The 25,836-nt window shown below is 44.4% G+C and overlaps 3 protein-coding genes across 4 annotated transcripts; 2 read left to right on the top strand and 1 right to left on the bottom strand.

Annotated features, from left to right (window-relative positions):
• The first annotated feature begins 2,212 nt into the window (after window positions 1-2,212).
• Window positions 2,213-15,328, top strand: csrnp1b (cysteine-serine-rich nuclear protein 1b). The gene is made up of 5 exons (XM_035619075.2): window positions 2,213-2,502; window positions 9,195-9,387; window positions 11,239-11,498; window positions 11,609-11,905; window positions 12,048-15,328. Exons 2-5 carry the CDS (start codon window positions 9,213-9,215, stop codon window positions 13,029-13,031), a joined length of 1,716 nt encoding a protein of 571 aa, XP_035474968.1. The 5' UTR covers window positions 2,213-2,502; window positions 9,195-9,212; the 3' UTR covers window positions 13,032-15,328.
• Window positions 15,329-17,185: 1,857 nt separating this feature from the next.
• LOC118291122 (chymotrypsin-like elastase family member 1) lies at window positions 17,186-19,713 on the bottom strand. The gene is made up of 8 exons (XM_035619076.2): window positions 19,593-19,713; window positions 19,383-19,477; window positions 18,730-18,836; window positions 18,459-18,587; window positions 18,016-18,152; window positions 17,732-17,877; window positions 17,366-17,515; window positions 17,186-17,266 (listed from the first exon to the last, which is right to left on the bottom strand). The coding sequence occupies exons 1-8, from the start codon at window positions 19,624-19,626 to the stop codon at window positions 17,249-17,251; spliced, it is 816 nt and encodes a 271-aa protein (XP_035474969.1). The 5' UTR covers window positions 19,627-19,713; the 3' UTR covers window positions 17,186-17,248.
• A 1,472-nt stretch (window positions 19,714-21,185) lies between these two features.
• On the top strand, window positions 21,186-25,320 carry LOC118291120 (Golgi reassembly-stacking protein 2). Of its 2 annotated transcripts, XM_035619073.2 has the most exons (9): window positions 21,188-21,393; window positions 21,916-21,996; window positions 22,527-22,730; window positions 22,834-22,920; window positions 23,029-23,159; window positions 23,281-23,425; window positions 23,519-23,636; window positions 23,724-23,846; window positions 24,357-25,320. In XM_035619073.2, the coding sequence occupies exons 1-9, from the start codon at window positions 21,328-21,330 to the stop codon at window positions 24,605-24,607; spliced, it is 1,206 nt and encodes a 401-aa protein (XP_035474966.2). In that variant the 5' UTR covers window positions 21,188-21,327; the 3' UTR covers window positions 24,608-25,320. The 2 variants fall into 2 exon arrangements, with proteins under 2 accessions (XP_035474967.2, XP_035474966.2); XM_035619074.2 differs by lacking the exon at window positions 23,724-23,846 and having other exon boundaries at window positions 21,186-21,393.
• Window positions 25,321-25,836: the final 516 nt, after the last annotated feature.

Genomic DNA, 25,836 nt, shown 5'->3' with positions numbered 1-25,836 from the left:
ACGCCCCGAGGCTCAACGGGCTAGTGAGAGAAAGGGCCCCTCTATTAGCAGGAGACAATTAGCATAGCTCTATGTACACAGCTTTTACGAGGCTCTCCAAATATCTTAGTCAAGCACCTGTATTGACATTGGAAGGACACTTTGCCTCGGTGCTCAGGTCCAGCCGAGAGTGAAAGCAAAGCATCTCAGTGCGCTCGCCCTGGGCAGCTAGACTTGTAAATACCTGAGAGGACTTCAGTGGAAGAGGGAGGGTGTGTGTGTGTGGGTGTGTAAAGCTGCTGCTGGATAAGAAGCGTCACAAGCTGATCACGTCAGTGATTACAACCCAGTGAAATTTCATCATTAGAGTGCTGATGTGAAATCACTAATGTGGTTCAATGGGAAAATACATCGTCGACCTTTGGACCAATCGTTTCAGGGCTTTGGCTTGATTTTACAAATGGCCTCTCCGGACCCCTCCAAACCGAAAAAATAAAGTCACTTCAATATCTTCATATTTAATTGAACAAGTTGAACAATTGAACAAATTCCTTGGAAGGTCAAAAAGATGGACCAACCCAGCTGGCTAATCTCTTGGTAAAATCACTGTCTGGATTCGTTCTCTAATATTCCTCCATTTCAAAATGCCAAACTGCATAGTTTGTGTCGGGAAACTTGTTGGGGAAATTACCATAATCAGTGCATTGCAAAATCAAGATTTTTATTTTCCATCTAAAGGACCAATTGATGATTCAAAGCCCTCTTCATGCTGCCAGGAGTCATTCACTCAGTTTGGTTGGTTGTTCTAAAATTAGTTAGTATCTTCATGTTGGAGCAGTGACTTCTAGTTGCCTGGCAGCTATATCCAAGAAATAATCCAGTTCATAATCCCTGGGAAATAACAAGCGTCATTTTCACACTTATCTATTTAGTTTTAGAGGTGTTGCCTTATATTTCACAGACATACGCGAGAGTCGTATCAATGTCCTCAAACTGTCAGCAAAGCTTATTTCCCAAACTTTTGAACTATCCCTTTAAGGAAAGTGAATCTAAAAGTACAAGAAGAAAGAAAAATCCAACATGTGTTCAAGTTATTAAGTCAGTACTCTTATGAAGTCATTCAATGCCCTGACTGAAAAGGAGGAATTATGACTCAATGTCCATGTACAGTATATGTCTTTTTTTCTGGACCTTTCAGCCAAATCTCATGGGGCTCCTCTGTGGTTGGACACAGCAAACAGGATGAAGGCAACTGGCTTCATTGTTGGCGCTACATATGGATCAATTTGAGCAAGTATTTCTGTTTGTTTCGCCATAGCAAAACCCTTGTTTCCTCTGAAACCATGTCTTCAATTTTGTGTTCTGCGTAAAAGAAAGTGAGTCATGATTTCAGCTTAGTCAGTTATTTCCTTTGACTGGAAATAAGCCACAGCATCACAGCACCTCCCACATCACTATTAGAGATGATGTTATCACGTCCAGTGATGACACTGCCTCTCACTGCTCACCACCAGATACAGATACTGTCGCTCACATCACAGGAATCTACGCGGATCACTACGAGTGACGCGAGATTCCCAGCCATTAGGGGGGGGGGAATAAAAGTTGAATTCAAGAATCATTTTTCATTGAAGGTCCGTATCAGGGGATGATAGTGATCTGAGACGTCACTGTTTTCCCCTATTGTCAGGTCAGTGCAAGTCTGTCCCCCGTAGATATCTCCCAAATATCAACATGTTTTCATTATTTGAGGGGAAAGAAAAAGCCCAGTTTATCAGGACAATGCATTATTTTCATGAGCAAACTGTTTTTTCTCTCCTAAATTATGTATTTAGTTAAAGAAGTAGGAATATGTTCTGTGATAAAATGAAAATATGACACCAGACTGTGAATTCTATCTATCTATCCATCTACCTATCTATTTCCAGCAACAACATATTTCCACTGACTCGCCACCAGAGGCTCGCCCTCAACAGCTCCGTCGTGATTTCACGCGATTTGATATATATATATAGATAGATATGGATATATCTATCTATATATATATGACATTTTATTGTTGTATTAATACAGTAGGCGGCTGCGTGCGTGTCCTCGCGCGGGTATAGAAGTGGAGTCGCCTCCGGGTACAGTAACGCATGAGGACGGACGGACGGGCGGGCGCGCGCGCGGGGAGGCAGGCAGGAAGCGGCGTGGGCAGCCTCCCTGTGTCACCGCCTGCGTCAGACCAGACGCCAGGAGGGAGTTTTCCACTGACGAAAAAGGCTGCGCTGCTCGGCAGTCTGCTACAGACAAGGGAAGCGCTTCAGCTGGTACGGAGCCCCGTGCGGCGGCGAGGCACACACACGGGCGCGCAGACAATAGCACCGAGGAGACGCGTGTGTGTGTGTGTGTGTGTGTATATATGCAGGGGACGAGCGCGTTATTTATTTGTGCCATTTGGATTACTCCCAGCGGTCCCCGGATCGGCCGATCATCCGACGCCGTTCAGTCCCCGATGGTGATCGGATACTTGAATTGGTGGTGAGTAGGGCTACACACACACACACACACACACACACACAGAGGGGGTGATCGGGAGTTCGCTCACTGGCGTTTCCATTGAACACCGTGTAATGTATGCGCGTTAACCTCGGCGACGCCAAGTAGTTCGGACGCGTCTCCCCTCATGCGCCGGAGTCATGCGTTTAAGTATTAAGCGATAACATTACAACAAAAAAAGAGAAGAAAATCGCCCGTCCGACAAGTTGATTTGTCTTAGTGCTTTCGCGGGCTGGATTCCTCCCGAGCACATATGTCACAATGAAGCGTTTTGGTGTTGTTGTGTTTTTTTTTTTTTTTAAATCTAACTGGACGCACCGTTGCGAACGTTGACGCGGCTTGTTGAAAGTGACTTTTCAATCTGGTTGACGCACAGGTGATCGCAATCTGACGGCGGTGGCAAAGACAACTGGCAGAACCAAATAAAGAATCGTCTGCCGTCGGTGTAATCCGCTCCATTCCCTTGTCGACCGAGGGGTCCACCGATCGCGTGGATCGCTCGGTCGTTTCATTTTTTTTTGTTGCTGCGGTAACTTCGTCCGGAGCGTCGGTTGCACTTTACGCATTTCAGCGCTGTCCCCGGATTCATTAGAGGCTGCAGGGTGAGCTCGGCTTTTGTGTGCGTCCGGCCCGTGTGGAGTTGTCCGCGTGCACCGCGGCGGCTGGTGCGCCTCCTGAAGGCATCCGAGCGCACAGCTGACAGGGGCTGCTGTCATTGGAATCAGCATTAATCACGAGGAATGGTCGGGCCAACCGGGGGGAGAGGGGGGCGCGCTGGCTGGCTGGCTGGCCGGCTGGCCGGCCTCACACGACGTGCACTAGATTTAATAATTGATTTTTTTTTTGGCTTGATTTCCGAACCATTCCACCAGGTAACACCTGAGGTTGTGAGTCAGGTGCTGGTGTGCGGATTGTTTGAGCCCCTTGGTTGTCCGAACAAATCGCGCCTTCCACAGCAACATGCGTGTACACTCATCACATTCGATGAGTGTGGCGCATAAATGGCCTTAAGAATTGATTTTGATGAATAGATGGACAGAAAAAAAAAGCTGCCATTAAGCGTTGTGGTGGTGGTGGTGGTGTTGTTGTTGTTGGTGGTGGTGTGTTTTTCCCTCCCAGCTTGTCTGGGGGCTTTTTTATTTCATACAGAGCCAGACTGTCTAGAGCCTATATCTGCCTTTTTTTTCTTCTCTTTTTTTGACAAAGCGACTGAATCCATTCATTCGTCTCTCGCGCGACCTCACCCGGATCATTTGTGGAATCATGTTTTGTGGAATTAGGCGACTGAGAGCTGAATGATCCTTTGTTTACTCAGAGGCCAGTGTGATGCTCGGGCTTCCATGTGGCATGCATTTTAATTTTTTTTTCAAGGGGTAGTGCAGTGATGTCGAATGACACACTATTTCTTCTCATAGTGTTTTAATATTCGATTGTTAATAATTGGCCCGTTTGTTTGCCTCTTAATAGAGGCTGATGTAGATGGCAGCCGAGGCACCGAAACCCCATTTGGAGTCATGTCAACCGTGACCAATACTGTCCATACCCCCTGACTCCCTCTCCTCCATCATATGATCCTGTACTCGGCTTACCTTGTGGTGCCTGCAGCTGTTAGACACAGCGCAGATAATCTGGATGGCTACTTCCTGTGCACTGCAGTGTATGTTTCACAACCTCAGGAAGCGCAGACACGCACGCACACACACACACACACACACACACACACACACACACACACACACACACACACACACACACACACACACACACACACTTTTGGTATCTGTCTCTCAGCTCGGAGAGACAGCAGCAGCAGCAGCAGCAGGGCTGGGTTCAGACGAGGTTGTCTGTGCCTGCTTCATTTTGGTCACGCAGGATGGCCCCACTCTTTTGTGCGCGGAGACAGGGTGTGTGTGTGTGTGTGTGTGTGTGTGTGTGTGTGTGTGTGTGTGTGTGTGTGTGTGTGTGTGTGTGTGTGTGTGTGTGTGTGTGTGTGTGTGTGTGTGTGTGTGTGTGTGTGTGTGTGTGTGTGTGTTGTGTGTGTGTGGAGGGGGGGTGTTTCAGGGACTCTGCTGAAGGTCTCCCACACAGCAGCGGAGAGAGCTCCCATCTGCTTTGTCCTCTCCCAGCATTCCATACTGCAAGTGCCCCAGACTGGAGCCTGACCCCTGAACCTTAAACCACCTCCTCCCTACCTTCACACATACACACACACACACACACACACACACACACACACACACACACACACACACACACACACACACACACACACTCAAAGCTGCATGTTTGCTTCTAGTTCATTGTAATGCAAACGCATTACTCACTCAAGACTTTCTCGACTTTGCTGTTTTCGCACACTGCTGCAAGTTCCTGACCCGGATATATCGGAAAATGAATGAGAGAGTCAGTTTTGTGAAGCTGTCTTTTTGACTTACAGCGTCAGTATATAGTAACCCAAATCAGTTAACAGTACAAACTGGTGTGACCCCTGGCCTTACAAGTTTGGCCTGCATAACAGATTAGTGACAGCTGAGGGCACGTGAGGTCCACGTGCAAGCTAATACCCTGTCAGGTGTGGCTGTAGGAAAGGTAGCTCTGCTCCGCTTCCTCCTGGGAGTAAGACTTTCCAGTGGTTAGCAGCAGAGAGCACATCTGGGTTAGATAGAGCCTGTGTTCTTCTCCCACTATTACAGCAAGAGCGGCGCTGCCAGAATGGAATTCCTGTGGCCTGGAGACATGACATTATTTATTTGTTTTGTACGATTCTCCCTCCTTCCTCCCACTACCTCTCCTTATTGGAAGCAGTGTGTGCACGGGTCGAGGCAGAGGAACAGAATGTTTCTGTGGCACGGTCTCCGCCAGCTCCGGGCTCTCAGTGGGAACAACAGGCTCATAGAAGGGGAGAGCAGGAGCTCCCGCCGCTTTGTTCCAGCAGGTGGAGCGCTTCTGAGCAACGGCCGAGTTCAAGAAATGAACCAGTCAGTGTTTCCCCCAGCTGAGCCGGTGCTGGAATCCAGCTCACTGTCACATTGAGGACTCCTGATCAATTACCCTCCGTCCTCTCGGTGGCGGAGCTGGAAGTGAGAGGTGTGATACCCCGAGTGGCCTGCCCAGACACGCTTGCACACACTCACAGACTCCCAGGCTCATCATTATGACATTTTCTGAGCACTCAACTCCGCCGATCACTCATTCAGACGCTGCACACGGGTCGTCAGCGGGCCCTGGAAATGCTCTCGGCCGGCTGGGGTTAGTGCAATTTGTTATCAGCTGCAATGGGGCTGCAGGCATGTGTGAGGGGGCAAAGTCAACTGCAACCTGTCCTGTTGGGCTGTGGGGCAGACGAGGGCAGTTCAAACAGGCTGCTAGTTGATGTCTATGCATATTGCAGGGATGAAGACTACTAGGTCTGATTCGTTTTTTCTGGAAGATAGTTTTTTTTAATAATTGCCTTTTGTCAAACTGGGAAAAGGCAAATATAGAGATGAAGGCAGGGATCGAGCCACAGTAAAATCTTTGAAACCGTTTGAACAGTTGTGTAACAAGAAGACAGTGGGTTATGTTGTCATGTACTTTTTTAGTGCATCTTATTTTGCCAAATATTCCTAATGAATCATTCCTCATTCCACATTCCTTTGAAAATAATTTAAGACTCCTCAACAAGGGGTCGACGAGCTGTCTGCAGATGAAATGGGAATGAATTGGGATCCTGAAGTCACATTAACATCCTGCAGCCACGTGTATCCAGATAATGTCATTCGACCGGCATAGTTTTGCATCTGACTGTAGCTGTGCGGTGCTTCTGGTGACAAATCTCCGCGCCACAGATTTATCTCCCCAATCCCCGGCAACTGGCTGGGGAGCAGCCTCGGCGGATGCATTCCTTATCTGCTGCCCGTGTGCGGTTGATGGAATGACAGCGATGCATAATTTAGTCCACGTTGAAAAACATGCTATGCTCCCGTCTCTGGGCTCGGCTGTCCGATCGCATCCGTTCTCCGTTCAGAGGAGACGTTTTTTCGCATGGCAGTGCTTTCTTGGAGGAGCCGGCTCTGAATTCCTCCCTTTTTATCTTTGTCCTTTTTATCCCCCCCTCCTCCCATCCAACCCTTTTTGCAAATGAGTCATTGCACGAGTGTTGTCTTTTTTTACCCCCAGTCCCTTGTTCCATCCGCTCTCTCCCGACTCTCTTGGCCTTGTTCCGTGAGTGCAGCGGCTGAGCACGCTGAGAAGCTCCAGATTGACTACAAGCCGTCCCCTTGCCAGGATTAACCTCTCGCCATTGTTTCTGCCCGTTGAACAGGATTAACAAATCAATGTGTCAGGTAGACTGCAGTCAAGAGACAATGACCCACTTCTGACACCGCTGCCCCCCCTCCCTCCCTCCCCTTCTGCCTCACTGCAGCTTTTAATTAAAAAGACTTTGCTTAGCTGGCGCTATGCACTCCCCTGAGGATGCCTCACAGCTTTGTTTTCATTTTTTTTTCTTCATACAAAGGATTGGAGGTGGGAGTGATGGCAAAAAAAATGTAAGGTGAAACCCATTTGTGCTCCCCTTTTCTTTCTCTCTCACACACACACATGCCGTGTGATATGTGAATACATAAGCCCCAGATGCTGCGCCCAGGTGTTTTCTAAACGCTCTCGGTGCCGATGCAATAATATTGTAGTAGATGTGAATGGCATTTGGAGATTATCATTTTTCTTGCTGGAGTTTAGTTGATGGGCAGGAATCGAGAGGCCACTCCGTTCCCGTCACTTGGGGAGCACCTAGGTGGCCGCGGTTGCAGAGAGGAGGCCTTTTTTGCTTTTGTTGCAGAGACGCCGTGAGCCAGCTTGACCTATCGCAAGGTGATTCATTCATCATATGTTCACTGGGGACAAAAATATCTGACTGCAGCAATAACAATAACTCCCTACACGGCCCCTCGCTGCCCCCACTGCCTATACAAAGGTGTCAGCCTCTTGCCCTTGATTCTGACTTATTCTTTATCCTTGTCAGAGGGAGAACTGGTTTTGCATAATTGCTCTCTGTTGCATGACCCCCCCCCTCTCTCTCTCCCTTGCACCACCTTCTTGCATTAATGCTTTCGTTTTTTTTCCTCTCTTTCTCTCTCCCTCTCTCTTTCTCTCTCTCTCCTGCAAGTGCTGACTCTTACATAACGTACTGATAAGACAGGCAAAGCACGCGGGTGACACATGAAGTTAAAGTTCGTCTAAAGTCATTGAAGGACCTCCATCTAATAATTGACACGGGTCCGTTTTAAAGGTCTCAACTCTGCATTTGTCCAAAACAAAGCCAAAGGAAAAGAAAGCGCAACAGTTTTCGCCAAAAATTGCTTTTACAAAATTGTAGGGATTGCCACGCAAATATTTGGACTGACACAGCTAAAAATAACCAAAAAATGAAAGTGCATACACAACACGCTGCAGCAGCTGTAAGTCATTCGGCTGTGATTGTCAGTACAGTAAACAGTTGACGCTGAAATTATCTCTTTATGGGTAAAGTAAAAAAATAAGAAAAAACTCCCTTTCCATTCCACACCATTGTAGGGAGTGTGCACTGGAGTAGAGCCCAGCCATGTCATCCCTCCCCTCTCACTTCCTTCCTCCCCCCCCGTCCCTCCTTTGCTTAAGTTAGCAGGAGTTCAGCCCCGGGCACTGTGATGATGACCTGTCTTGTCTAGCAGCCGTAGCCTCGCGCTTCCCAGAAGTTGGGAAGAACGCCGTCTGCTGTTTGTCAGAGCCGCGTGACGCATTTCTGTCCGATAACCATAAAACACGCGAGTGGTAAACCTCCCCTCTCATCCGAAGCGTGATCCTTTTTTCACGTCGGTGGTTTCCGTTCTGCTTCCCGGGAACAAGCAGAGGAGACGGGAGGTTGATTTGGTTGAGCTTTGGGGGTATCATCCCTTGACTAAAATAAGATTTACAAATATCAACAAACCTCGAAACATGGGGGAGGTTTCACAGATATTAGGCGCTGTTCTTGAGTGTGAGAGTAGAAACTGGCCTCCCCCCATCGCCTCGAGAGCTTAAAATGGTGATCATCTCCTTTGTCTGTCTCCGTCTTTCCCTCTTCCTGTCTGTCTCTCTCAGGAGATAGATTCTTTTTATCGCTGAACCAGCAGCCCCTTCCCACAGAAGCCGTGAAAGAATGCATTCAGGAGCCGCATTGCAAAACGTCCTGACCGTGCATAGCTGGACATATTTGCTTTGAGGGCCACGTTAAGCACATTAAGCAGGACAAGTGGCAAATTGCCCCGGCCTTGGCCTGCATGTTTGATAGTGGTGGCTGCCTAAAGGGGGATGTCTGTGGCTCACCTCTGCTCATTCCTTTTCCCCAATCAATGCATTTGCTGAGCTGATGGGATTTGGAAGAAGGTGTGGGGTCCAGTAATTGTTGACTTGTGCGAAACGTCCTGATTGATTGCTTCCTGTGACACGGTGAACTCCCCACTCTCAGCCGAGCACGGCGAGAGGTCGGGATTCAGCCTCACAAGGCCAAGCACAGGACACAGGGGCTTGTGCCCAAAAGCCTCCATGCAACATACAGATGATGTATGTTGATGTATTTTGTTCATAAGCGAAAACCCGAGTCCTTATGTGACCGAAGCTGTTAAAGTAAATATGAATAATTTGTTAACAACCCCTCCCTCTGCTCCTTCCTGCAGATTGCTCGCACTAACGCCATGAGTGGGCTGCTCAAGAGGAAGTTTGAGGAGGTGGATGAGGACCCATGCTACTCCTCACCCTCCTCCTTCTCCTCGGCCTGCTCAGGCTGGGACTCGGAAGGGGAGAGCTGCTACTCGGACACCCTGGATTCCACTCCCAGCAACCCCAGCTCCCCGGCAACACATTTTAACAGTAAGTGTCGTCTCACAACGACATTAAATCGCAGAAAAAGCTGATGGTACCTAGTTTGTAATGCCCTCTCTTCCCCTTGTCCTTACTGCTGCGCGGAGGCTCTGATAACAAACCCATAAAAATTGGGGAGAGATTAAGGAATTTAGGCAGCTGGCAGCCCATGAAACACTTCACAGAAATGATTTCAGACTTCTGCAATGAATACTTCTTTAGATTTCATGCCCTGAAGCTGCAAAATGGCTAATCGCATTATGCAGTGACTGCTCACCTTGGTTCTGTCTCCCCCTGCTTCCCAGAAGTTTGCAGGCCTCACCTTTCCTTGAGAGCTGCGGTTCTAGCAGCTTCAGGGTGTTTCTGTCTGGACCCGGGTGCGTCTGCTGGCCCGTAGGGGACCGGACCGGTCGGGAAAGGGATTGTAGTGTAGGGGAGAAGGGCAAACAGTTGTTAGGTTTCCAGGATGGCGGGGCAGGCAGCCAGGCAGAGAGGCGTGGCAGGTTGCCAAGGCTGGAAACACACAGAGCCTTGTCTGAAGCCCGGGCATGCTCCCAGCACAGGTGCTGAAAAAGGCTGAGGGAAGGGATAAAAAACAGAGGGGTGGGACAATGAAGTAGAAGAAGGCTCACAGACACATCTAGCAGATTGGGTGGAGTATTATAATCCAGTGTTTGTGCTGGACAGAAAGTTTGTTTGCCGCTGTGAAGTGACTTAGGAAAAAATTGCCAGCAAAGCTATTTCATTCAGATACGGTGGAGATGGTCATTTGTCTTCTGCGGGCGTCATAAGCCTGACTAGATGTGATGGATGTGAAGCCGAACTTGGCAGTTTAATTCATCGGCATCGCCCCTGGAGGCAGATTAGATGGCTGTTGTGCGCTTGTCTTTCTCTGAGCTTCAATTATCAAGAGAAGTCCACGGATTTCCCCGTTTGACTTTTGTGACTTTCGAGAGGCAGTTGTTCAGGGTGTGTCGTAGGAGAGCTTTTTGGCAGAGAGAGAAAAAAATCATCATCGACAAGGATTTTCCCACCATGCAATAAAGGAAATGCCGAACGCGTGTATTTTCATAAGTTTCTGTTCGCATACACACAAAAAGACAAAAACAAACATTGGTTCTGGCAGCTTGTCGGTAAGCGAGGCTCAGAAGTCGAGTTGAATATTCTAGGCAGAGGAGGCGGAATTTATAATAAAGCTCAAATAATTGTTGCGCTTGTTCCCACATATGGTTCCACTTTGATTCCCATATGGTTTTATTGTATTTGTCTGCGTACGGAATTATAGCTGCTGGTCCTGAATGTCTTTAACAGAGAAGGGACCTTTGACTCCTGTCAGTTATTGGGCCATTTGTGGGGATTGTCAGCTAGCAGGGAGACCAGGGTCGGCAGTTTTTATTCCTATAGTCCTGAGAGCTATGCTTTCACCCGCCACCCCAATCAGGAAGCCTCAAGCATTTAGTCACTGGTCTGTAATCCTGGCAGTTCTGCCTCCCTCACTGTGTTTGCCACCAAAGGAAAATTCCTGTGCTGGGTGTTTTGGTTTTTTTTCACAGTAGGACAAGAAACGAATCTTCAAGGATTCTTGAAAGCTTAGGTTTCACTTTACAGGATGTAAGTGTGTTGGACTCCTGTGAGCCGTGTCTTTTAATTGGCTACATGATAAGGCTTGGTTGAGGACTAGGGCAATGAATCAGAGGGGTGTCCTTTTACAGCCTGTTCAGCGTGTTTGCACGCATGAGAGGAATTCAAGTGATGGGTCATTGTGCCATCTAGTGGCACGCAAAAACAGTTAATGCACCAGTTGCATTCCTAGTTGGACAAGCTGTATTCTAAATCAATTTTTTTCTTTTCCATCCACAGCGACATCCATCCTTAAGAAAGCCAAGAGACCACGGCGGGGCAATGTGACCTTCGACCAGGTCACGGTGTTCTTCTTCCCTCGGTGCCAGGGCTTCACCAGTGTTCCCAGTCGAGGAGGGTGTACTCTAGGCATGATGCAGCAACACAGCGCGCTCCGCACCTACACTCTTGCGGAGTTTGCCGTCGAGCAGCGGCTCCTACGCCGGGAAAAACTCTTCAACCGACTCAGGGAGGAGAAGCTGGAAGCGCTCAAACTGAAAGTAAGCAAACTTTTGCACAGACACTCGTTAAAGTTAAGGTTTGCGGCCTATAAAACTCAAATCGTTCTGTTATTTGGTGCAATTAAACACGGTCCCTCTGTCCTCTCCAGCTGACTAAGAATGGAACCCAGGAGAATGAGGATGCGGAGCGACTGACAGTGGACGACATCCCTGAGCAGGACGTCGACATCAGTGGAGCCAACGTCGACGAGGGCTCTTTCCTCCAGCCTTACCCGTCTAAACGCCGCTACGCACTGCTCAAAGCAGCCGGCGTGAAGAAGGTCGACAAGGAGGAGAAGAGGCAGCTGCACGAGCTAAGGATCTCCAGGGAGAACTGTGGCTGCGACTGCCAGGGCTTTTGCGAGCCTGAGACGTGTAGCTGCAGCCTCGCAGGCATCAAATGTCAGGTAAAAATCCCTGAAAACTACAGTATATGCTTGGATTGAGGGATTCAATCATAAGAACATCCAAACACAATACGGCAGGGGCTTTATGTTACGTGTATTTGACTGTTGATATGAACTCTTTTTCTTCTTCTGCTTCTTACAGATGGATCATTCCTCTTTCCCGTGTGGCTGTACCAAGGACGGCTGCGGAAACACAGAGGGTCGCATTGAGTTCAACTCCACCAGGGTACAGACGCATTACATTCACACTATCATGAAGCTGGAGCTGGAGAAGAGGCTGGAGGAGCAATCGAGCACCGAGGAGGGGGAGAACACAAAAGGGCCAACCTCTGCACCAGCAGTGCCCTCTTTCGCCTTTAGCTCAGAACTGGCGGCGGCTGGAGAGAACAGCTGCAGCAGCGATATGACGGACCTATCAGACTCGTCGGGTCACAGTGAGGACTTTGAGGCCGGCGACGGCCTTTGTGAGCATCGAACCCAGCTGGACGTCGACGAGAAAGGCCTGAGCCGTATTCTTTGCTTCAGCGACGCAGAGAACTGCTCAAGAAGTAGCAGGGATGGCGGCGATAAGAACAGAAAAGATACTTGCTGCACAGATCAACAGCAGCCGTCTGCAGAGGCCTTCAGAAGCTTTAGCATGGTGGACTTTGCTGACGAGAATGACAATATAGACGCCGCACTGTTGGACTCTGCAGACGATCACACAGACAATCGAGCGACAGCCATTTCAGAACTTTTGGATGAGAACGCCAACCAGGGCAATGCCCTGTTCCATAGTAGTAGTGTGCCGCGCACGCCATCCCCCACCATTGATCGCTCGGCGAGCTACAACATGGACCTGAGCCTCTCCTCGGAGTCAGACCTGGAGTTCTTTGACGGCTTCCCCTGCTTGGGGTCCAGCTCGCTCTACAACTCCCTCAAGGAGTATGAACACATGGACAACTTTTTTCAGTTTCAATTGCCCAGTTACCCCAGCTTCCCTGCGGCGGGCGACCCCGGGACCTGCCTCCTGGAGTCACTGATTGGCCTTTCAGAGTCCGTCCCCGAACCCCCTGCCACATTTACGGACAATCAGCTGTTGGAGGAAGCCATGAAATTGTCTGTGATGGAGTCTGTGAAAGTTTGACAAAGCGTGCAAATCTTTGGACAGCGCAAAGGAAAGGAAAGGGGGTTTGGGAGAGGGACTGAACATGCACATAAGATGTCAAGATTTTTAGAGGAAGCTGTGATTTCCCTCTTGCCTAATAAATGTTTCAATTCCAGACTTGCCTTCAAAACGTTAGCAAAGCAGTTTGGGATTAATGCTGTGTGAGATGGCAGCTAGTGTTAAAAGTGTAAAGATATCACATGGAGATCAAATTGGCCAGGCCCATGGAAACCAATGATGGCTCTCAATTCCTAAGAAAGCTCTTTTAACCAAACCAAGATTACCAACCATATGCTAAACAGGAATCGACCTTTAATGGGGCCAGGTTGGGTATCTCAACACAGCTGAATGTGCACCTCAGGGAATTTTTTCTAGCTTTCTAGCTTTTGGAGGCAATGTATGGTGACCATTGCTGTGACAGCCTTCATATGAACCCAGAGTCTAATCACAACGTAGTCCTGGTCATGTCCGTCCTTTGGGCTTACACCAAGACGACTTGAGTAGGTGGGGTCCTCCTTGTGTTGTTTCCTGAAGCTAGTGGACCCTTTCTCCTCAAGATCTCTCCCAAGGGTCTTATATGGTACAAAACAAAAAAAATCCCTCTAAAAGCTCCTTGATCAGCACTTTATCTGTGAAAACAGTTATGTATGAATAGGCATTGTTTTGGTTGTATGGGGTCGATTCAACAGTTGAACGCTAAATTATGGAGTTTCTTATTTATGAGCTGGGTATCTAGAAGTGATGGCTCATACCATTCAAAATCTGTAGCTGTATTATCTTTATTTTCTTTTGTTTTAAATTATTTCCTCTATGATTTAATTTTTATTTATTTCAGATAAAGCCTACTTTCTCTCAAGAAGCACTGTGGTATAATATTTTGACCAGAAAGTGCAATCTTCCTTTCTTTTTCTCCGTATCTCATTTAGGCATTGTTATGGGAAATGGGACCATAAGTCCATCGGAAAGTATTTAATATCTATTCTCTTATGCATTTAACATTTTCTTTTTTTTTTTGGTAACTTATTATGTCATTATTTTCATCAGTTATTTAATTTAAGACGTTTTGGCAATAAAATGGGCTGTTGTGAAGTTTACTGGATGTGCCTGCTTATCAGGTAAGCCTTGCTTGCTAATGGTGTGTGCACAGTGCTTCCATTTAAGCTTTGGGACTGAAAACTGTGGAATCTCCCTAATCACTGAAACTAAATTATGGGTCTATTGTATTGCTGCCTATAATGTAACCATAGAAAATTACACTAATATTTTGTAACTAATTTATGTAGGTTGACAAAAGAATTCTAATCACTGACAAATTGAATATTTTATTAAGAAAGCAAAATGAGTAATTTTCAATCCGGGACAGCCTTTGTGATATAGGAATTATAGAGAAATGTATACTTATGAAGGTTATTGTGCCCTAGCATTCTGAAGTATTTTTCATAGGCAGTCTTATGGTTAGGTATCTTAGCGAAATGCCACTAAAACTGAGTAAAAATTACAAAGATCAATTTGATTGTACTCTGAATTTTTTGGAAGTCTGTGACTTGGGTTACAACATGTTAGAAATAACACATGTAAAGGGTTTTGTGGGTAAAAACTGCATATATTATACACTTTTTATCGCGCACACAAACCCTGAAAATTGAAGAGTTGCCTCATTAACTACAGAACAAGACATTTCAAAGGTGATTGTGCTGTCACCTGTGTTGAGGGACACTAGAGAGTTGATGTACATATCTCACCCTTTCTACAACTGTTTCAACAGCCTTTCTGGACCCTTTAGAAATTATGCATGCAGGTCCTGTTTGTTAAAACTTGTTCTAATTAATTGTATACTTTGAAAAGTGCGGCGTGCACATTGAAAATGTATTATTCGCTTTTTGCCTTTTTGATTACTTTGACATCCATCCAATATATGTTCTTATGCCATGAAGAGGGCACTGATTTTTGCAAGCAAACATTTATTTCTCTTGTATCAAACATCAATTCTCATGACGAAATGGCAACAGTGAGTGTTTATCAATGTAATGTATTACAGTACGGCTTTTTTTTGGATTTCATTTTCAAAGAACGTGTCTTACTTTTTGCCTTTTGTGTTGTACATACTTCTGCTTGAATGGTCCTGCAGAGCAAACAAAGCTGCTTTATTTTTTACATATTCACACTTTAACCTGCTGTTTTTTAAAAAAAAAAAAACAGTGTCTTTCATCTAAGCCATTTTGACAGCCTGTCCCTCCAAATAATAATAATAAAAAAAACATTTTCTAAATGCTTTACTTTGTTGTTTGTCATATCTCAAAATGTGTAATAAGCAGCATTGGACGTATCCAGATTATTCATTTAAGTAAAAGCACCAATTTGACAATGAAAAAAGGAGACTCCTTTACAAGGCCGGGACCTGCACTGTGAATCCCACATACGTATTTAAGCCTATACATACTTAGAGAATAGAAAGTAACTGTTTCATAGCAAAATATACTCTGTGACTGATCTATTATGATATATGGGATTGATATTTACAGACCATAATCCCAAGCCTGCCTGTAACTGCATGGGCTTCCTCCCACAATCCAAAGACACGAAGCTCCTTAGGTGTGATATAAGTGTTTGTCTCCTAACTCTCCTTAATGACCTCTTGTGGACTTTGGTTTTGTTTATCTAATTATTTCCTTGATTACTATTCCTTATCAGTTTTGGTTAAGCTATCTTTCCTGCGTGGCGTTCCGAGTCTCCTGTTTTAATTTGAAGCTCGTTCCCTGTTCCCCTGTGTCCTGTTTCCTCTTACTTTACCTCTTTTGTGCCTCCCTCCCCTTGTGATTGTCTGCACCGGTTCCTAATGGGTCTCACCCCCCCACTGTGTATTTAGTCTCTGTGCTCCCGGTTCGTCGTGGACTCTGTTCTTGGTTAGTTTCCTGTTGATACCAGCCTGTTATTATACCCGTGCCGTGTTTCCTGCTGTTATTTGTTTTTTTCCCCCCCATCATGGATTACTCTTGTCACCTGAAAAGCAGGTCTTGCTAAGTCTCTTTTTGTTTTATTTTATTAAAATACCTTCTTTTTTTTTGCACTCTGCAATTTGGGTCCTGCTCTGCAAAACCGTGACAGTTTTAGTCTTAGTCTAAAAGGTTTTACCGTTGGCTCCATATACGTTTACAGTTTTTTATTTCAGGCTTTTATCCTTTACTTTATAGTTTTTAATTAGTGCGTGTTACCTAATTAGGCATCTACAGGCTTTTCGTTTTACTTGTACAGTGAGAGTAAAGATCTCCATCATAATGAACCTCTGCTGCATTAATGAAGTTTAGATCAAGAGGCAGATGGTGGACAAATGTCCCCCCAGAATTGATATCTTTGATTATCTTATGTACTGTATATGCCATTGTAGTTTTTGCTTCCAAACTGGAAAAAAAGGCTGCATAGTCAGAAACACCAAAACCCGTTATTATCTCCGTACAATTACAGACAATGTATATACAGTTCCCACTAGATGCATTGAAATTGCATTCCTTTTGTCTTTGTGTAAACCACTGGAATTCTTCTGTGGTTTCTAGTCTCCATGGTTGAGACTGTAGGTGATGTCATCCTGTAGCCCCCTGACTACCACCACACAAACATATGGCCCGAGACTCCAGACAAGGAGGAAAGGTCGGCCTTGCGACTGCATATAGCGCACATTTGGCCACAATTAGGTAAAAAAAATTGGTTCTAGTCAGGACAAAGGCTTGAAGTGGATACTTCTAGATTTCCTTCTGGCTATTTGATACATCATTAATGTTTCTTACTAAAGCCTTTGTTTGTCAAGTGGAAAAGGTCCAGTCCCGTTGGTGTTTGGTTTAAAACATCCAAAATATTATTGTTAGGTTTTTTTTCACCATCTGAAAGATAAGAGCATTATGCTTTTAACCCTTCCAACTTTTGCTGGTTCTCACTCAAACCCATTACCTGTTTGTTGTTAGGTTGTAAGCAAAGTACAATAGAGAATGCATCCAATATATAATATATTCCTGAGGCTGTGATAAGAACTACATCACAGCCTGAGTGCTGCTTAGTGTAACAATGAGGCACTTCCGCCACCTTTTGGCTGAATTAAGAACTACAACCAAACAACCCACCGCATTTAAAACGCAAACAACTGAGAGGCATGTGGATTTTAATGTCACAGGTTTCACATGACAGTTTGGACAAATCTCTCCCATCTAGAAACTCCGTATCACCTGAAAGAAAAAAATACACAGAAAGAAAAATCAGACAACGGAAACACAGTGACATTATTATCCAGAATCACAGAGGTCTAGAGGTGAAGGGAGGCTCACTGAATAGATCCAGTCTTCGAAGGAAGAGACCCTTGTGAAGACGGTGGGCTTAGACACCTGGTTGCACATGCCAGATGGACCATAACTGACAACACCGTGGACTCTCCAATCTCCGCCGGTGAAGCAGCTCAGGGGACCACCTGAGTCGCCCTGAGGCAGGCAGCAATAGGAACAGGTAGAAGAGATTTTAAGATCATGCAGTGAGAAGTGGGACGTTACCTCTAACACTGCCTCTTTTATAAAGATTTGGCAAGTTATCTGCTGGGGGGGGGGGGGGGGGGGGGGGGGCAAGGATAAGTTCTCATAAAGTCTGTTTGTAAATATGGATTAAGGCAAACTGCCTTACTACTGTACTGTTTACTGTACCTGGCAGCCTGATATGATTCCATCCCCTCCAGCACACACCATGGTTCTCAGGGCAATGCTGCCCCACCAGCTGGGCTGGGAACAGACCGAGTGCTCCACCACATTGATGGGAGCCACCTGAAGGATGGCAGGGACGCTCCCAAAGTCTGTGAAAACAAAGAGCATAGGAATTTCCTCATTATAAACTGTATATAACTGTATATATATATATATATATATATATATATATATATATAATACTTGCAAATATGTACGTGTGTGTGTGTGTGTGTGTGTGTCCTCACAGTCCGTAAGCCCCCAGCCGGTGACATAACAGGTGAAGTCATGAGGCAGCATCTCGCCAGGGTAGGGAAGGTTAGCCAAAGCCACGTAGCCATTGTCGTACAGAGGATTAGCCAGCCTCAAGAGGGCAATATCATTCCTAAGAGAAATATGAGAAAAATATTGTTGTATCATGTAGTGGCAGTAGAGTTTTAAAAAGAAACGCTTGAATGCAACATTATTACTGCATAAAATAAAAGTAGTTCTGTGGCTGGTGAAGCCCTTTTAAAAGTGACTTGCAGGTGAAAAGTAGTTCTGGTCCCATCTACTCAGGAAGGACAGTGGTTACAAGGGATTTGCTCCCAGTTGTTAAAGTGAATGCACGTGTTTTCCCCAACCCCTGATACTATTTTTTTAAATTCGGGCTAAATGAAGTGAAGTGGTCGGACTTGCTGTCGCTTTATACCCTTTGCCAAGATCTCCATTCCAGTCAGGATGCACAGCAATCCTCTCCACACGGATGAACTGCTCACTGCCGTCATACTCGTACATGTTGTACTCACCCACCACCACACGGTACTGACTAGCATCCATGCTGACAGGCACACAGGGAACAAAAACACATTATATTTACTCAAGATCATTTATACAGTATACATCAAGAGAGACTTCTGGATGATATATGTTCAAATGTACAAGTGGTATGTGTATATTGAAGGACTGTTCAGGGCCCCGACCTGAGGATACAGTGAGCTGCAGTCATGATGAAGAAACTATCAATAATGGTGCCTCCACAGATGTGGTAGTATGACCCATCATTGTAGGAGTCATACTGGAGAGAGGCCTGAGAGAAAACAGAGATCAAACGTGTACAGATAAGGTGGAGGATTTAATGTCATTTCAGAGACTGTTCAGTAAAATTTGGACCAATGGCTCAGCGACAGATGAGAAATGATAAAATTCCACAGCTCATAAAAAACTTATATAGCTTAATTGATTGATTGAGAATTTATTTCGAACATGTCAAGGAAAACAGAAAGGTAATACAAAAAATAATAATCTTACAGAAAATAGATAGCATAGACATGTCCGGAAAGGAGTAGGAAGAGGTACACACTTATTCAATCCCATCCCTTCTCCAATTAGTCATTTTTAATTGGCTTACAGGCTTCATCAGTCATATACATTTACTCAGCAATTAAAAAAATAAACTCTAAGTAAATAAAATGAACCTTTTAAACAAAAGCATTTATGGTAGCATACCTGGGCCCCAATTCAACAAATGCAATATGTAATTTAAATCACAGAAATGTCATATTCATGTTAATTACATTTGCACATGTCTTATCTAAAATACATATATTTTTTTAAAGGCATGTGTAGGTTTTACCTGCCATTTCCAGGTGTTGGGTTTAGCATCATTGCCTCCTATGACTCTCTGATTGTGTACATTATGGTTGAACGGCTCCTCGGCACAAATTAGCCCTGGAAATTAGACACATGGAAACATTGATGCAATGTTTTTTTCAAAATTAACAACAGCACTGGAAAAAGTCTAGTGTTGATGAATGTGTCTGTGTGTAGTCTGTGAAAAGCTTACCGATGAAGGACAGAAGAGACACAAGCCAAATCATGTTGTAACAGTGAGGATGAGATGCAGTTTGCTTTTAACTATTTATATCAGTTTGAGTCTGGGAGACGTCCAGCAAGTATCAGGCAAACATGAAGTAACCTGCCAACGTCAGCAATTCAACGTCAGCAATTCAACATCAGCGATTTGTGTGGATTTTTTCTAATCTAATGTGCACTATGTTATACAGAAGCTAGATGGAAAATGTGTGAGATTTCTTTACAGTTAGTACGCAGCCATTTGCAGTATGTCTCTCAAAATCTATAAAAGTAGTGGGTCCATATATTTGCATATATGTTCAATTAGAAATTAGGTTTAGAAATTTAGTTCACATTTCTTATCATGGTGAGAAAAGAGCAGCTGCATTCATGTGAAGGCAAAGTCAACTAAAACATGTGCAAAAACAAATGTTCCAAAAAATAACTGATGATGTTACATGATCCACAGCCAGTACATAGAAGAACATTTCACCACTTGCTTTTAGTATTTGACTATTTATTTAACCTCATACAGTGAATGCCATTCTTATTTCAGTCAACGATATTTTAATTATGTTGTACCAACATGATAACTATATTCAAATCCAATTACACATAGAAACATCTGGTGGGAACAATACACAATGAAATAAATATAAATATCAAAAAAAAATTACAATCAATTTGAATACTAAATGTATTTTGTTTTCTGCTTGAATGAGTTTTTAATTCTCTTTTCTGACATTCCGGTGCGATACAAACAAAGTAATTACTTTTTATTATGTTAGATGGGGATGTTTGACTTCACTAGTGGGAGCCTGACTAAAATTGAACTTGTTCAAAATGAGGGGGCAGTCCATATTCCAGACAGTACAGGTGTTCTAACCAAATTAATAAATTATACATCAAATATGTTATCATATTCGTAAACAAATAAAAGATGGGGCGACTGAAAATCTCGGGGTGGCACACCAAAATCAAAAGCCATAACTGAATTTCAAGAATCTATTATGCCGTTGAAGTATATTTTGGAGTGTTGGATTATGTATATTTAGTACTGCTTTTTGTTACCTTAGTTATTAAATACTCCTTTTCCCCCTCCTTACCTCGATTTGGGTCCTGCTCCTTCAAACCTGTGACACTTAAACCTAACTATGCTATTTAACTATTATAAAAAATATACATTATTGATTTAAATGGATTGTACCTAATGTAAAATATATTTTACCCAAAGTAAAATATCAGATAAAAGCAGAATTTACTATATCAAATATAAGCTGCTGGGCTGACTGCATTTGCTTTTATTTATTATTGTACTTAGACCTAACTATACTATTTAACTATTTTAAAAATGATATACTAAATTGATTTAAATGAATAGTACCCAATGTAAAATATCAGAAGCATTTTACCACCATGTGGCATATTATGCATTATGCCACATGCAACTCTCCAGGGGGGGCACTCGGGGGGCCGCGGCCCCCTTGCACCCCCTTGACGGCGCCAATGCAACCGGGTGCCACATACAGCCAAGGACAGCTAATCGAGCGAAAATTGCTTTGATACCCAGATCGATTTTTCTGGCATCTTTATTTAGCAGTTAAGCCTAGCCGTCCAGCGCCCGCTGTGTGGCGTGAACCTGCCTCAGCTGCTGGCACTAGCTTAGTAATGCCCCCTCACATTACTCTACCCCAGTGACAGTCGGTAAGACGTAACCGCTCGCGGCCATGGGGCTCCCGCAGAGCACGTTTCTGTCGGACGGTGGAACCAATAGTGGATATCACGTCCACGGGGTACGTCGCTAGCACCCCCGGGTGCAAGGTTACACACAGCCCTCGGTTCGCATCGAGACTCCACAGCGCACTTCCTGAAAGTCTTGGTGGCCCGTCACGTGCTAACTATTCTTTACCTGATATTGTAGAGGAACTTATGCACGGAGAAAGAGTAATAGGTTGTGGTTGTGCTAACTGACGGGTTGTTCTGTAACTGTAGTGAGACTGTGCTCAGTTTTAATGGTGTCCGCCCACGATGAGGTGGCATTTGGCTCACACCCAGGATATTGAGCTTGCTTGTGACTGTAATGGTTCAGTACTCACTGTACAGACTGACATCAGTTCTAGTTCAGATACTAGTTACACATCAGCCGAGTCGAAATGTGAGGAGCACCTGCTGCCTGTGCGATAGCTTACTTGCAACGAGGAGCCCCCATACTCCGGCCACTGCAATATCCTGATTCGACACATGGGGGCGACTGCAACACCTGTGTTCTTCCTGTAAAACAAAACTGGACCAAATACTCTAATACTCTGTTTCAGATTCAGAAGGACTCGCCTGCTCTGAGGGCTGGTCTGGAGCCCTTCTTCGACTTCATCCTCTCCATAGGAAACACCCGCCTCGTGAGTAGACCCCTGCCATGCTGAATCTCTAATGTCCCCAGGCCGAATGGCAAAAATATTAGCCACTGATAATGATCAGGTTGTATATGTTGTATATCCTTACAATTATGCTGTTAAGTTATCATTTTGGTCCTACTCCTCCTGGGGAACTTTGAGCACTTACCTAAAGCCCAGGAGATCTACATGTTTGTCTGATATATATTAAACAACAAAGATAAACTTCTTTGGTTTTGGCTTGTTTTAATGTATATTGCAGTGACTTGCTGTGGGGTTTTTCTTTTAAGCTTTAATTGTAGATGTGTCTTTTTTAAATATATATTATTATCTGGTTTATTGCAAACACAACATTAACATTAACAAATTCTTTGTTCCTTTGCAAAATAATCTTAACCTCTGACCTGTATTATAGACCTGGGAGAAAGAGTGGCCACATGCTCTGCTGCCATAATCTCATTTCATTTTCTTCTTCATGTAATTTGGTTTGCCATGATCTCTGTGCTGTCGCAGCTGACATTTTTCCGTTTCTCCAGAGTAAAGAGAGTGACTTGCTGAAAGACCTGCTGAAAGCCAATGTGGAAAAAGAGGTCAAACTTGAGGTGTACAACTCTAAAACCCAGCGGGTCAGGGAGCTGGAGGTGACACCCAGTAACATGTGGGGGGGCCAGGGTCTGCTGGGGGCCAGTGTCCGCTACTGCAGCTTTGAAGGAGCCAATGAGAACGTGTGGCACGTCCTTGTAAGTACAAGTTTGAGTAGCAGGTTTCACATGCAAATATACATCCTTTTTTGCAAAGTGTTATAAAATATAAATGTCTCTATTGTATTCTTTTCCTTCTCAGGATATAGAAGCGAATTCCCCAGCGGCGTTGGCCGGCCTCATTGCACATGACGACTTCATTGTGGGAGCTGACCAGGTGTTACAGGACGTAAGCTCTCTGGATTTTGTTCCACTACGTCATAATTGGATATTTAAATACGCCCATACTGAACAAATTGTACTGAATAATGTTGATTCAATTTTCTATCCCCCGCAGTCAGAAAATTTCTTTTCATTGATTGAAGTCAACGAGGGGAAACCTCTGAAGCTGCTGGTGTACAATATGCAGACCGATCAATGCAGGGAGGTAGTGGTGACTCCCAACGGAGCGTGGGGAGGAGAGGGAAGGTACGCCTTTGTTTTTTTCCTTCAAATTAAAATACGTATTAATGGCGTATTTCCATTTCTCATTATGTCACTTGTACGTATACAGATGCAATAACTATGTCGTCTATGTGTTACATTTTAGCTTAGGCTGTGGTATCGGCTACGGCTATTTGCACAGGATCCCAACCCGTCCGGTTCAGCCTAACAACCAGAGTAAAAGTGCTCTGCAGTCCGCTGTCGCTGGCAGGAGCGAAGAGCTTGTGGGGAGTGACCATGCTGAGGTTCAGGTAATCACAGTTTTCTTTGTCTTATCTATTAAATTTGCTTTGGTAAAGATCTTTGTTTTGAGTCAACTCTGATACAACATTCTCTCTCTTTAGGAGCCGCCTGTGGGTGAATGTAGCCCTCCCAGTGTTGGTGAATCAGGCTTGAATCAAATTGAGGGAGCTGCACAGGAAATGTTTGAAAGCTCGTTCACACAGCCAGCTGTAGACCTGGGTAACTTTGTACAAAGCATGAATTTGTTTTCAGTGTCCATGCATCTGACAAACAAAATAATGGCCATTTGTCCGTTGCAAACTGCAGATATTTCCAATTTACCCGAAGCGATGACTCAAGACTTATCATACATGGTTCCCACCAATGATATGGGCCAGAGCTCCGTGCTCGCTTCTTATGGAGATGACTCTGGTGATCGGTCTAGCTTGGGTTAGTATTTTTACAACCTCTAGTGGTCGAATTATGCAGCTGGATAGAGCAGATAAATGTTAACAATTCAATTTGGCTTGAAAAGGAAAAAACAAAAAGGGTTAAAAAAAAAAGGTCTGCTGACGCTGCGCATCACATTTCTGTATTCATTTCATCACTTAGTCAGTGCTTCATATTATATTCATGCTGGACAAAACAGTGTAACCTTATGAAAAAAGCAACATCTTTAATGACATGTTTGCCTTACGGCTAAAATAGTTAAGCAGAGGATTATTCAACCCGATGCAGCACAACAGAAGAGTAAATCACAATATTTAAGTATCAAGTTACCTCTAAACAGGGTGCGTTTTGTGAAAAGAGCAGAGGGGGGATGACTCCATCAGGTGTCAAGGGAACTAAAACTTGTATACAGGCCTAAACCCCCCCCCCCCCCCCCCCCCCCCCCCGCCTCTAAACATCATTATTATTTGATAGTTTTGAATTTCCTTTTAATCCTTTTTTTTTCCACAGATGCCTCATCTGTATTCCAAAGGCCTTTGTCTCCAGAGGAGAGTGAATATTCTGACTTCCAGAAAACTGAGCTGGAGCCTGCAGTCGACCCGATCGGAGAGGATGCAGGCGACCTTGTCGGCCCTGAAGTCGCCACCGAAAACCTTTGTGATGCAAAATTCCCAGAGATGCACGATTCTGGCTGTGAGCCCTCACTCTCAGCCAGTGTCACGGAGGAGGAGACGCCAGAGCCTGATGCAACGGACAGTTAGGAGAACTGCTTTACCACAGCAGAGGTTACTTTGTTTTTAAGATTAACATGATGCAAAAAGCTTCTACCGTTTGAATGTAAGTCGCTTCACTGGAACAATATTTTATTTTCAAGAGTTTTATTTATTTCCAAGTGCCATTGATCGCATGCTGAATTGCACATTTATGAAAGATGCTACGCGGAGTGGGGAAACCGGTGAATATTTAGAACAACATGAATGTACTCTATAAAAGACATGGTGTTTGTCTCAGACCTCTCAGAATGAAGCCTCAGTTGCTGTTAAACATCATCATAGTTTGCACTAAAAAAGCCAGAAGACAATAATGTTCGGTTTTGTTGCTCTTACTGTTAGCATGTACTACATAGGACGGAGCACTGTTTAAAAAAAAAAAGCTGAAGTTTTATGCAGATCCATCATGTGGTTTTATTATTATTTACAGTTTTGAAATTTTGGGGGTTTTGTTTTTAATTTCTCGTGGGTTGAGTTTGAGATGGTTTAAAAATCTCAGGCATTTACCATTTAAGCCTTTTAGCCTCAAATGGTCTGGTTTTAACTGCGTTGGTTTGACTTCTGACCAGTGTAAATGACGGAATCCGTGCGATGCGGCTCTCTGATTGACTTCTGTTTCTTCTCTTTCTATTGATTTTAATTAGACTACATGTTGGATTTGTAAATATTTATAAAGAAAATAATAATAAGTTGCTCAAGGTGAACCTGCAGCAGTCTATGCGTCTTTTTTTCTTCTACTAGAAATTGCAATGAAGACCCTGAGTATTTTCTGTTCAAACCACTGAAGAGACTCACGGATACGTCGCACATATATTCAGCAGTTGTGAATCAAAACATTGAATACAATTCCTATTGATGTCTGAAGCGGTCATTCATTAAGAATTGAGTTCATGCTTTGAGACAGCAGGTGTCAGCAAACGCCTCATTGTAGATCTGGACTGGAAAATCCGCTGTAGCCTCAAAAATAATTTTTCGGGTTGCGCCTGGTGCATCATATTCTCAGTGATTAATGGCGGCATCAAGTGTTGATCAATCAATCAATCATTGATATCTCCTCTATGTACAGGATATATTGTATTTCTGTATAATCATGGGAGTCTATTTAGTAGAACAGGGGGAAGCTTGCTTTAGGAGAGAACACTGATGAACACCGATGCCTCATTTGTGTAATTTATATAATCCAGCATATTGGGTACCTGGAAAAGGTGCCATATGTCCAG

This window comes from Scophthalmus maximus, chromosome 21 (genome assembly GCF_022379125.1).
Source record: "Scophthalmus maximus strain ysfricsl-2021 chromosome 21, ASM2237912v1, whole genome shotgun sequence".
In the NCBI taxonomy this organism is placed as follows: domain Eukaryota; kingdom Metazoa; phylum Chordata; class Actinopteri; order Pleuronectiformes; family Scophthalmidae; genus Scophthalmus; species Scophthalmus maximus.
The sequence above is the reverse complement of the archived record's forward strand: the minus strand, read 5'-3'. Positions and strand labels throughout refer to the sequence as shown.

Coding starts and splice junctions, on each gene's coding strand:
- csrnp1b (XM_035619075.2), top strand. CDS start 9,213: ATGAGTGGGCTGCTCAAGAGGAAGTTTGAGGAGGTGGATGAGGACCCA. Junction 9,388..11,238: donor CCCGGCAACACATTTTAACA/GTAAGTGTCGTC, acceptor TTCCATCCACAG/CGACATCCATCCTTAAGAAA. Junction 11,499..11,608: donor TGGAAGCGCTCAAACTGAAA/GTAAGCAAACTT, acceptor TGTCCTCTCCAG/CTGACTAAGAATGGAACCCA.
- LOC118291122 (XM_035619076.2), bottom strand. CDS start 19,626: ATGATTTGGCTTGTGTCTCTTCTGTCCTTCATCG. Junction 19,478..19,592: donor GTCTCTTCTGTCCTTCATCG/GTAAGCTTTTCA, acceptor TCTAATTTCCAG/GGCTAATTTGTGCCGAGGAG. Junction 17,878..18,015: donor CGGCTGGGGGCTTACGGACT/GTGAGGACACAC, acceptor TTGTTTTCACAG/ACTTTGGGAGCGTCCCTGCC.
- LOC118291120 (XM_035619073.2), top strand. CDS start 21,328: ATGGGGCTCCCGCAGAGCACGTTTCTGTCGGACGGTGGAACCAATAGT. Junction 21,997..22,526: donor CCATAGGAAACACCCGCCTC/GTGAGTAGACCC, acceptor CCGTTTCTCCAG/AGTAAAGAGAGTGACTTGCT. Junction 23,847..24,356: donor TGGTGATCGGTCTAGCTTGG/GTTAGTATTTTT, acceptor TTTTTTCCACAG/ATGCCTCATCTGTATTCCAA.